Source organism: Silurus meridionalis, chromosome 4 (assembly GCF_014805685.1).
Source record: "Silurus meridionalis isolate SWU-2019-XX chromosome 4, ASM1480568v1, whole genome shotgun sequence".
Taxonomy (NCBI): Eukaryota; Metazoa; Chordata; class Actinopteri; order Siluriformes; family Siluridae; genus Silurus; species Silurus meridionalis.
In genome coordinates this window covers 32919556-32931934 of record NC_060887.1, presented here as the reverse complement: position 1 = coordinate 32931934, position 12379 = coordinate 32919556, and the positions used below count along the sequence as shown (strand labels likewise).

The 12379-nt window shown below is 40.9% G+C and overlaps 1 protein-coding gene across 4 annotated transcripts in view; it reads left to right on the top strand.

The window, feature by feature from the left end:
• LOC124384493 (RNA-binding Raly-like protein) overlaps positions 1-12379 on the top strand; it is a 201146-nt gene that overhangs the window by 73663 nt on the left and 115104 nt on the right. For 3 of the 4 annotated variants that reach the window (XM_046847404.1, XM_046847403.1, XM_046847401.1), the window contains one exon: positions 9639-9725. The exons of the other annotated variant lie outside the window; for it this stretch is intronic. In XM_046847404.1, the coding sequence (XP_046703360.1) occupies positions 9717-9725 (9 nt within the window). In that variant the 5' untranslated portion in view covers positions 9639-9716. Of the gene's footprint in view, positions 1-9638; positions 9726-12379 lie in introns of those variants that run through there. 4 annotated transcript variants of the gene reach the window in all.

The window sequence follows — 12379 nt, the reverse complement described above, 5'->3', positions numbered from 1 at the left end:
TTCCTTGGCAACAGCGTTACGGGTTAGTCAAAGAAACTTAGAAATGAGCATAAGAAAATAATAAGGACATATTCTTTGGCCTTGCACACATGCAGTAATACCGGAAAATGCTGCGGCAGGCAATTCCCAAAATGCCGCTCTGCTCTTAAAGGAGCCACAACATATTTCACCCATTACACACTGTCTTTCGTTAAAGCCTGTGTAAAGTTCATTAGTTTCAGTGTAGACAGGCTTATAGACAGGTGCGGCTTATTTATGTTTCCAAATAAAAATCTTTGTAAAATTCAGTGGGTGTGGCTTATATTTGAGTGTGCTTAATAGTCCGGAAATTACGGTGTATATATATATATATATATATATATATATATATATATATATATATATATATATAGTAAGGAAAATAAGTATTTGAACAAGTCAAGTCAAGTTTATTTCTATAGCGCTTTTCACAGACATTGTCTCAAAGCAGCTTTACAGAAATCAACAGTCAGAGTGAATGGTGTGCATTTATCCCTGATGAGCAAGCCATGGCGACTGTGGCAAGGAAAAACTCCCTTAGATGTAATGAGGAAGAAACCTTGAAAGGAACCAGACTCAAAAGGGGAACCCATCCTCATTTGGGTGACATCAAGAGTACACTGGAGAGTGAGAACTAACATGAGCACTGGAGAATAACATTATAAGTAAATGTTCTTTCAACAGTCTTTGGTATAAAAGTAGGAGCTACTGAGCTCAACAGGAGTGGCTCTGTAAGAAGCATATCAAGGTTCTGGCGTGGCCTAGCCAGTCTCCAGACCTAAACCCAATCTTTGGAGGGAGCTCAAACTCCGTGTTTCTCAGCGACAGGCCAGAAACCTGACTGATCTAGAGAAGATCTGTGTGGTGGAGCATTGAAGATATGTGTGGTGGAGTGTGCCAAAATCCCTCCTGCAGTGTGTGCAAACCAGGTAAAAAACTACAGGAAATGTTTGACCTCTGTAATTGCAAACAAAGAATACTGTACCAAATCTTAACATTGACTTTCTCAGGTGTTCAGATACTTATTTGCAGCTGTATGATACAAATAAATAGTTTAAAAAATCATACATTGTGATTTCTGGATTTTTTTTTTAGATTATGTCTCTTACAGTGGACATGCACCTACGATGACAATTTCAGACCCCTCCATAATTTCTAAGTGGGAGAACTTGCAAAATAGCAGGGTGTTCAAATACTTATTTTCCTCACTGTATACAGTATATCTGTATTTATTCATTTATTATGAAGGAGTAGCATTTATGTTTATCCCTTATCTCATATAGCAATACACTATTTATCAACTGGCTCACAGATTCTTGTCTCTTTCTGTTCTGCTGTCTTACTTGTATTGCTTCATCAGCTATTGTAGTGCACACTGTTGATCAGTTTCTGCAATATTGGGAGCTGCTAAATATGCAAATTGCATGGCTTATGCTGTTTACCCTTATCTTGTTATATCTCTTCGCCTGTGGTAACTATCATGGAGGTCTTGTTCTTTTCAGCACAACAGCAGCAATTTGTGGACCACGCCTCCATTATGCTATGATTTTGCTGCAAACAAAGACAGGAGCAATGAGGGAACATTAGATCAGAGGCTCTGAAAAGACCTGAAACACACCTGGAAAGCCATGTATCCTTCAGCGTCACTTGCCAAATGAAACGCTCATGCTGTTCTGCCTAGCGGCACTGAGTACTTTTAGCACAGAAATCATCAGAGAGAGGAAATATCATCTAAAAATAATAACATTTAGTGCATTATTGTGTACACAACACACTGTAGATTTGACAGTGTGCTAATGTTTTTAAGTGTTTCCCATAGCATAGTGCTGGAGTCTGTATTAAATAAAATAAGGCAAAAATAATAAATACTTGTTTTAGTTTTGGCCACGCCCTCTTTAGGTTCAAATCCAGATATAGTACGAATGTTAAGACGATACAGATTGTAACATTAGTCAAGGCAAGTGTTTTGTCTAGTTATTTTTAACATATACAGCTGGTACAGTACACCATGGATTAAAAAAACACATTCCTCAAGGATCAAGGTGCTACAAAAGATATACGTGGACCTGCACACAGGATTAAATAAAGTGCACATGTGCAAAAAACTCAATGCACTGCAGTAATAATACAGTGAATGGCAGTGAAGTTTCAAGCAGTACACAGAACCAATGTAGATGTAAAATAAAGTGTGAAGGTATTGCTAATGTTATCCTTAATACTTTACATGAAAACATTTTAGTGACAAAGTAAACGTAAAAGTAAAAGGGTAACTACTACTGTTTTCTTTCCAGATCTGCTTTTCTTGACATTCTCTTCTTTCAATTTTAATGGTAATGGGAGCAGATTGAAATTTGGAGACCCAACCACTTAATATACCATAATGACACAATAGTGCAGTACTTAGACATGTCATTACAGCAGCCTTTACTGAGGTACCGTGTGTAAAATCGGCACAGGTTGCCCATCAGGGATGGAGGTAATTGCCTCTTCCATCTTAATCATGTTCTGCACACAATTCACTTCTATTTTCTCCTCCAGATCATGGTATTGGTGGGGCTGAATTATTGCTGATGTGTCATCCCATTCCAGTTACCGATAGCATTGTCCTCTGATGTGACTCTTTAGTCTTGAAGGGGGGAAAACGTCTTTAAGACTGCATTAACAAGAAAGTAGAGTGGATGAAAATAGAAAGATGGATGCCTCTTGATCTTTGGGTGAGACAGGCGATAAGAAAAGAGATGCACTTTTTCTTCTGTGTATAATTAATGCTGCCTTGAACAACTGTTTAAATCCACCAACAAATGCATTTCACATGAGTGGTTAAGGCATTTGCTTTGAGAGACTTTGAACAATTGGCTTTATTTGATCTTAGAAAATTGAACAAGACACAGAACAAGATAGCCTGGCTTCAGACTATTAACTGATCAATGGTGAAGGTCTTTTTTTCCCTTTCTAAAAATTCCAGGTTGTAAAGATTGAAATGAAGATAAATGGTGAAAGTCTTTTTCTTTGTTTTCTTGTCTTTTCCATTTTTGTTTCTAAATATTATAATAAAATTCAAATTTTAATTTTAAATAAATAAAAAAATCCAGGTTATGAAGGCCATTCAAATGTGTTCATGCCAAACTCATACTAAATCTGATCGTCTTGACAAAAATCCAGGTCCACTTCCCTGTAGAACTAAATGACACAGAACATATGTTGCCTTAATAGTAAAAGCGTTCTACCTGAAAATACATTTTTCACAGTCATCTGGATCCGAACGATAAAGCAAAGCATCCAAAAAAAAAGGTCGAACTTACAAGTAATGAAAGCAAACCTTCCGGGTCCCATTAACATTATTCAGATGAGCTGCTGCTAACTGGTCCCACTAGCTTAGATTTATACTTAGCCGTGTTAGCAATTTTGGGTGGAAGTACTCCTTTAAATTAAGATGTTTCATCTCGGTCTACCTCATGGAATATAATGCATATCTTATAAGGTCCTAAATCCTTTTTATTGTGCTGCCGCTTCAGCAATAATACAAGGTTTTTTTTTTTGTGTGTGTGTGTGTGTGTGTGTGTGTGTGTGTTATGCTTGAGGGTCTTAACATTCTATTAAACTGAATTAGGTGTTAATTCTAATTAGTCATGTTTACAGATAAGAAAACTGTGTTTGTGAATTTAGAGAAAGTGTACGACAGGGTGCCGAGAGAGAAGTTATGGTATTGTATGAGGAAGTCAGGTGTGGCAGAGAAGTATGTGAGGGTGGTGCAGGACATGTATAAGGACAGTGTGACAGCAGGGAAGTGTGCAGTAGGAATGACAGACTGGTTCAAGATGGAGGTTGGACTGCATCAAGGATCAGCTCTGAGCCCTTTTCTGTTTGCAGTGGTGATGGACAGATTGACAGACGAGGTCACACAGGAGTCTCCATGGACTATGATGTTTGCAGATGATATTGTGATTTGTTTCGAGAGTAGGGAGCAGGTTGAGAAGAGCCTGGAGAGGTGGAGGTACTTGCTGGAGAGAAGGGGAATGAAAGTCAGTAGGAGTAAGACAGAGTACATGTGCGTAAATGAGAGGAAGGGCAGTGGAGTGGTGCAGTTGCAGGGAGAAGAGGTGGTAAAGGTGGAAAGTAATGGAGAGTGTGTTAGAAAAGTGAAGAAAAGAGTGCAGGCAGGGTGGAGTGGATGGAGAAGAGTGACAGGAGTGATTTGTTATAGAAGGGTATCTGCAAGAGTGAAAGGGAAAGTTTATAGGACTGTGGTGAGACCTGCGATGTTGTATGGTTTAGAGACAGTGGCATTGAGTAAAAGACAGGAGGTGGAGCTGGAGGTAGCAGAGCTGAAGAGGTTTTCGTTGGGAGTGACGAGTATGGACAGGATTAGAAACAGGTTTATTAGAGGGACAGTTTATGTAAGCTGTATTGGAAACAAGGTGAAGAAAGCACAATTGAGATGGTTTGGACATGTGCAGAGGAGGGACATGGGGTACATCAGTAGGAGAATGCTGAGGATGGAGCCACCAGTAAGGAGGAAAAGAGGTAGACCAAGAAGGAGGTTTATGGATGTGGTGAGGCAAGTCATGCAGGTGTGTGACCTCTAATGGGAGCAGCCGATAGAAGAAGAAGAGGAAGAGAAGAAGACAGATAAGAAAACTACCCAGGTTTAGATATTAAAGAATGTCTGTCATTAGCATCACAACACATGACACCTGTCTTCAAATTACTGAATATAGGCAAGTATAGTTTCCTATTTTTTTAACTCAGAATTATTAATACCAGTGATGGGCCATCAGCACATTCTCTGCTGGCCTAAACTCTATAATAATAACTGACTTACATTTGATTTTTACTTTGTCTATGAATTTTTATTACATTTTCCCAATTGTCCATTCTCTTCCTTTCATAGCATTTCGATAGGTCATAAGTTTGTAAGTTTCGATTTGAGCTTCCATCCAAACAGATTTTAGCTGTCACATCACATGTTGCTGAGGTCAAAGTTATCTGTCTGCCTTGAGCCTTTACTGTGAACACAGGCACCCTATCGCTTCCAAGCCATGTTGCTTGAAGCTGTTGCTTTAACCAATCAGATTTCACATTGGCCACTTTAGGGCCATCTAGAAAGCATCTAATATTGCCAGCATTTTCACGCTTTTTCAATGGATGGTCAAAGAGCACACTAGTCTGGGTCTGTAGCAAACTGCAAATATGTAAAATATATTCATGTGGATTTACATTCATCAATGGCTGACAGAGAAGAAAATTTATTTGGTTGCAGATACAATTACAAGGACGATGCCCAAGACAGACTTGGACATCGTTAGGAAAGGTCGGCCAAAACAATTCAAAACAGTTGTCAAGCTTTTTTATGAACCATTTATACTTTTGCATTTTCATTCCTGTAGAATTTGCACAAAAACACACAATTTGCCTTTTTCTCTAATCCACGGGAAAAGCAGAATGCATGGAAAAATGCATTTATGAGGTTATATTGATGCTCAGCTAGAAATGATGTATGCAGGCAGTGTAGCTCTGACTGCAGTGAAAGGAGACTTACTGAATTCTGTGTTCATTCTGTTTTGCTTTAGTAATGGCATTTATTCTCCCTGAATGAGATATCTGTCTGTGATGCAACACTCTGTTATAATGTGTTTCTCTATTATATTGATGGTTTCTATAGCTGTGGTATCATAATGCTGGTATTAGGAAGTGAATTGATTTATGTTGGGCACCAATGAAAGCATAGGTATAAAATGCATGGTCCACCACTGAATAATACTTAGAAAAGGACAAGAACACAAATTTAAGCATTTTATTTCCTTATATTTTTTTAGCTTTACAGTTCATAAGCGATCTAAATGTTCGATGTTACAATTGGGAGAATTTACCCTATTTACTAAAAGAACAGTAACAGTTAAACTCCAAACTACTACTACTACTATTACAACACTATAGCAAATAATCCAGGTTAAAAAATAAACCTTTGTATAATGCATTCTTTAAAAAATCTGCATCGATGCAAGTAAAGCAAAAAAATCTATTATTAATAAAGTCAATTCTCAACAGATTCTTTAACATATTTTTTCTAAATTCAGCTAATTCCACAACTGTGTAGAATCAAAAACATTAAGCTATGCAGCTTGAAAATCCAATGTCATCTTTTCTCTACACAGCTGTGATTCATTGAGATGAAGTAAAACAGATGATAAATAACTTGTTACTTTATTTAATGAGGAAAAATGTAAAGATGTGTCGAAACTGTGACTTGAGATGCATTGAGAATCATTCTCTAATCGATCCCCACCTTAAGGCTCAACCATGTCTCCAAAAAGAAACATGAAAATAGGAATAGAAAAAGATGGTGATTTTGTCAGTAAATAATCAATGATGATCTTGGTTGAAGTGTTATGATATTGGCCAAGAGTTACTACTCTCACTTCAAAGCAATTAGCTGACTAGCTTTAAAATATGTCACAATTTAGATGCTGCATTGGCATCAGTGTCTCATGAAATATACAGAAAACAGAAGTCATCATTTTAAGGAAACAAGACATCATCCAGATCAAGCTTGTCATTATTAAAACCTAGTGATGATATAATTTTGTCTGTCATGAAGAATGTCTGTAATGTAATGTAATATCTGTTCTTTTTCTAACTTTGCTCTGTGTTTTAATATGGGAATCGCTTTGGGTGTGACCAACTACGGAAGCTCCTAGGTCGACCTGAGATCAGGCTCCGCCCCACCTTTATTCCTCAGGTCGACCCCTTACAATATTATTCGTGCTTTCTTCCCATGAGGGACTACGTTAAGCTCTCTCGGCACATCCAGTTCCCGGCTGGTTTTTGCTTAACTGTTCATCGTGCGGGCTGTCATTGGATTCCGCCACGGAACGCGAGACCAGTCATACAGGATCGTGCTGAGCAACATTGCGAAACTCGGTATAGTGTTTGCATCACAGCGAGCTATTCCTTTTTCTGACCTGCCGAGTATTAAATTACTCAGTAGGGACTTAGTAGCATAAGCTAACTACAGGCTTAATGCGTCAAGGCGAAGCCTTCGGAGGGCTCACTACCCTGCGAACATCGGCAGACTAACGTGTTGTGACGAGTCTCGATTTTTTTCTGTACTCAGCCATGACGACGGTCATCCCCCTACCAAAGGGAATGAGTCGAGGATCAGGGAGGTTGCATCCCACCCGTGTCCATCATCATGTGAAGCAACTATCTCGGGCAGGGACCCTCACCCAATGTGCATCGCGTGCATGGGCCCGAAACACGATCAAACATCGCTCAAAGACCCGCAAGCATACTTCACTGCACGTAAATGCCGGTGAAAGTTTTGGAGAGACGGCTGAGAGTGGTGGTGGCTAGCCAGTAAGACCCATGTCTGTCCGGCGCCACAACAAAGTCTACAGCCGTTGAACAACTTGATGGAGGCTGAATCGTTGGTCATGCCACCTCTTAAATAACCTCCTCGCGGAGGAAGAGGAACGACCATGCGACAAAGATGCAGAGGGTGATGTGAACTCTGACCTCCTCGACTTGGATATGGAGGACGAGGATGAGGATGACAGTGGTCCCTTCCCGGCCCAACAGTCAAGACCCCAGAGCGCAGGCGACGCAGCCTTGCAGATGAAAGGTAACCTGCACAAGGTATGCAAGTGAGCCACGGCTAAGCTAGGGCTAGCTTGGCCCGCGGCCCAGGACATGGAGGGAGCTGTGAGAGACTTTTATGACGGGTAAAGGCTGCCGCCTGCTCAACCTGCTGCTAGACAGCTCCTAAGCCGTGCCGGCTTACATGAAGGTGATGTCTCATTATTAGTGTAGCCCCTTCAAGAGCAAGCTTCCCGCGAAAGGGTGCTCTAAGCTGGAGATTCAAGGGATGGAATAGCTGGGGTTGACCGGACCCCCAGCGGTGGAGCCCTCAGTGGCCTACCACCTCCATCCGAATCAGCGCTCTATTTCTGCCCCCTCTCAAATTTCGCTGCCTGGCAAAATCCAAAGATTAATGGCGTCCATCCATCAGAGGATGTACAAATACACACAGAGGCACTGCCTACGAGTTTCAAACCATTCTGTTCGGACTGTCTCTCGCTCCGAAAACTTTCAGCAAATGTGTGGAAGCGGCTCTTTTACCGTTGAAAAACAACGGGATACGAATTTTGTCTTATATAGACGATTATCTGATATGCTCCTCATAGAGAGAGCGAGCAATCAAAGATGCGGAGAGTGGTCTTGGTCTTGGAGGCCCTTTCTCAACACCATTTCGAGCCGGTCGATGGCATAGGGTTGAAATTTCTCTCTCTTAAGACGGTGCTGCTTGTAGCTCTAGTGACAGCTAAGCATGTGAGCAAGCTGCAAGCCCTATCTGTCAGTCCATCCTGTTTACAGTTGGCCCCAGGGCTCACAAAAGTTTCCTTTCGCCCTAACCAAGCTTTTGTACCTAAAGAGGTGGATTCTTCTTATAGATGTCCCGTTGCAGAACTTTTGGCTTTTCACCCTCCTCCATGCTCTTCTCGGGAGGAGGAGAGGTTGAGTTTCTTATGCCCAGTGCGGGCTCTCCATACGTATGTCAGGAGAACAGCAGGCTTCAGGAAGAATGACCAGCTGTTTGTGTTTTGGGCTGCTCCTCACAAGGGGAAGCCATTGTTGAGACAGCAGCTGTCCCACTGAATTGTTGAGGCTATATCGCTAGCATATGAAAGCAGAGGTTCTCAGGGCCCACTCTACTAGGGGGATGGCGACATCATGGGCCCTACTTAGGGGAATTTTTGTTCAGAAAATTTGTGTGGCGGCTGGTTGGGCTACGCCACACACTTTTGTGCGGTTTTATAGACTGGATGTGTCTGAGTCATCCTTGGCACATGTGGTGCTGGGAGCCAGACAGCCAGAACCCATGTGATTGGGTATAGAGGGATCACGTGCAATCCGGGAGTGGTCTGTATCTCATATAGTTAAACACCGAGCAAAACGATGGGTTACTTAACGTAATCCCGGGTTCTTTGATAACAGAGTGAGGTGTTTCACCAGTACTTCCCTTCTTGCACAGAGACAGGAAGAAATCTCGCTGCAATGATATTGTAAGGGGTCGACCTGAGGAATAAAGGTGGCTCAGGTCGACCTGTCTGTCAAGACAGACCCGGTGTCATAGGAGCTTCTGTAGTTGGTCACGCCCAAAGTGATTCCCATAGTGAAACACCTCACTCTGTTATCAAAGAACCCGGGATTATGTTAAGTAACCCATCGTTTTTGTGTAATATTGATTTCTGTATTCCATTAATAAAGAGGACATCTAGGCTTAAAAGATCCCACTGCACTTAGTAAAGAATATATTTGCTTTGATGTTGCGTTATATTTTACGTAAAATGCCAAGACATCCAAAACCAGACTGTCTTGCACAACCTGTTAGAAAAGCAGTACATCTATATGTGTCTGCATTTATAATTTGTCTATCAACCATTTAACCTTTTAAACATCAAGCATATAGCATGTTTGCTTTCCCAGGAGTTCTGTATGTGTATTTAGGGCATTTCCTCTGTCTATGTGTTTTCAGAAGTACGTATTATTGAGTACTTTTTTTTAGAATGCTGGCTACATGGCCATGGTTTGTTCCTCACTTTTGACTGTCTCTCCTCCAGGAGATGACTTGGATAAGCAACAGACAAGTTTTGAGGAAAGAGTCTGCAAAGTCTACATGAGAACAAGAAGCCTTTGAAATGTCACAGGTGAGCTCAAAAGCTCAAGTTTTTAAGATATACAGAGAAAAAGAAAAAGGAAGCGAGGGATTGGTGTAGACTCGGTTAAAGGAAAGAGTGATATTGTTAGCAAAGTAGTGGTGTGAAAGAATGTATAGAATAGGAGCAGTTGATTAGATATAATGGTCTTATTATCATTTATTTTAATAAGTCTTTTTGTTGACCAAACTCATCTAAAATTTCTTGCCAGATTTGCAAAAGTTTTAGTAACGCTGATATTTTTTTGTACTCGTGTATGTTGATAAACATTTCAAGCAACTGTAAATTACCAAGCACAGCAGATTTAAAGGTTTAGTGTTGCTCAAAACATATATATTTATACATTACTAAATCTTCCATTATTGCAGCTCAGCCATTGCAGTGCATCCTGCAATAGCAGCCATACACACACTGCTTCTCTTTCTTTACGAGGTGCAGATTCTTCAATTCTCCAAATTGCATAGCTAGTCTGCATCTTTATTTATGTATTTGCTTTGAATAATGTTCTTTCACTGCGTTATAAATAGGTGATGACAGCACATATACAATTATAATAACTCATCCCAGGTTCTATGATTCGAAGTCTGTAAATTTAAGTTTGCATTTTACTTAAATGTAAATTTTCACAATCTCTGGAGCACTTGTTGAAAACAAACTAGTTCGAATTTTTAAAATACAACATTTGTTGCATTTGTAAATGCTCCTGTGGATGATTTATGAATAAATTCATTCATAACCAGCTTGATAAATGAGTCCCAACGAGACAGTAAAGTCCTTCAACATCGGCCTTGATCGAAAAATTTAAATTCCTTGTCTGCCTCTGTGTCTATCAAAGCTATTTTTCTTTCCTCCTGTTGGCTAGTTACTGCCTTTGAACAATTAACCTCTGGTCACCTTCTATAAAATCAGCTAATTAACTGAGTAATTTATGATTACAACGAAAAAGGAAGCACGGAGAAGAGTGACTTTATGCTGTAAAAGTAGCGAGAGAAAATAATGGCGCATATAAAGCAATGGTGCAAAAAAAACACTGAGAACCTTTTGCATGATGTGTTTGTCCATTTACTAATTCTTTCACTAGGTCCCATCATTATCTCCTCTCACTCTATCTTTTATCTATCAGTCTTTCACACTATTGCTCTCTGCGGTGCTCTCCTTTTCTACCTCTCTTTTGCTCTCTTCACAGTTCATCAGCAGCCTTGAATAATTCACCATGCAGCAGACACGGAATGCACCTCTGCTGAAAGATTCATAGTCCTCACTGCCGGCTCCCAGGCTGCCATGAAATATTGAGGGCTATTTGTACTTCATCCAGGGAAGCAAAACGCAATTAAAGGCAAAAGAAATAAATAAGAGTAATGAGCTCGTTCTGTGCTAGCGAAGGATGACAGGTCAGGTTGGGCTGTGCCACTAAATATAGCCACTGTGCACTGCCATCCCAATTAAGTAATGTAGTCAAACATGTAATTTACCTTGCCACAACCTGCAATTTCCCCCTCAGCCTGAAATTGGGTCTAAACAGCCTCATCCTGTTGGCTGACTGGGCCATCAGCAGGGTTTGATCCCTGGACCGTAGGTCCATTTCTTCTGGGCCTCTTTTTATCCACAGGCTGTAATAGCCTTGGAGAGAGGCTGCAGCTCCGGGCCAAATACATGTGTGAGGAAAATTGAGAAATAATAGAAGAGAACACTTGAATAGAGTGAAAAAAAATCGAGTTGAAATCCTGAATGTGTCTGACAGAAGCTAGGAGACAGAGAAAGGGAAGAGTGAGTGTTGCTGGGTATCAGACTGCATTCTTTTATTTGTATTATTTTAAATGGTTTTGGTGAGTGAGAAGCAAAAAAAGTACAGTCCAGTAAAAAAAAAAGAAATTGGCAATAAACTTTATCAAAAAGTTGCCCCAACCCCAACCAAGTACCTCACACCAGGAGGCCCAGAAGCGGAACATCGCGTCGCGCACTCCCCAAGTTAGGGATCCTGTGTGGCACTCTGGTTCGAGCCCCAAGAGGGCATTGACCAAAAATTCCTGACATAGGACGATCTGGGGATTTGGCCATGAAGGAGCACGGTGTACCACATTACTTGGTGCCTGCCCTGTCCAGGCGCCCCCAGGGACCTGAATGTGTTTCAGGGCATGGCCAGCTACAGCAATTTCTCCTGTACCTATTTTCATGGACCGGCCTTTAAGGTGTGGCGGATAAATACAACAAAATAAAACAATACAACCGGCAAAAAAACATGCCAAACATGCCAAAAAACCTGCCCTGTCCAGTCATAGACAGATGGAGAGAATCCGGTTATTTTAAAACATTTTTCAGAATCAGATAATGAATAAAATGGAAATAATGTAAGTTATGTATTTTTTCTGTGCGGCCCAGTACCAATTGACCCACAGACCGGTGCCACTAAATAGTTGGCCTCTTAAGTTATACGTGTCCACCATTTTGGCGTATCATGCCCCTGTGGCGGGGCAATCACTGGGCAGAGACCTTTTAGTAACATCTTTTCTTCGTGGCACATGGAGGCTGAGGCCTCTCCCATGACCTTTTAGGCTCCAGGCATTCTATCCTCCTCAATTTCAGGCCCCAGATCAGGAGAAGCTGAACCGGTTATGTCCGGAGAAAGATCAGCTGCTCGTCTGCTA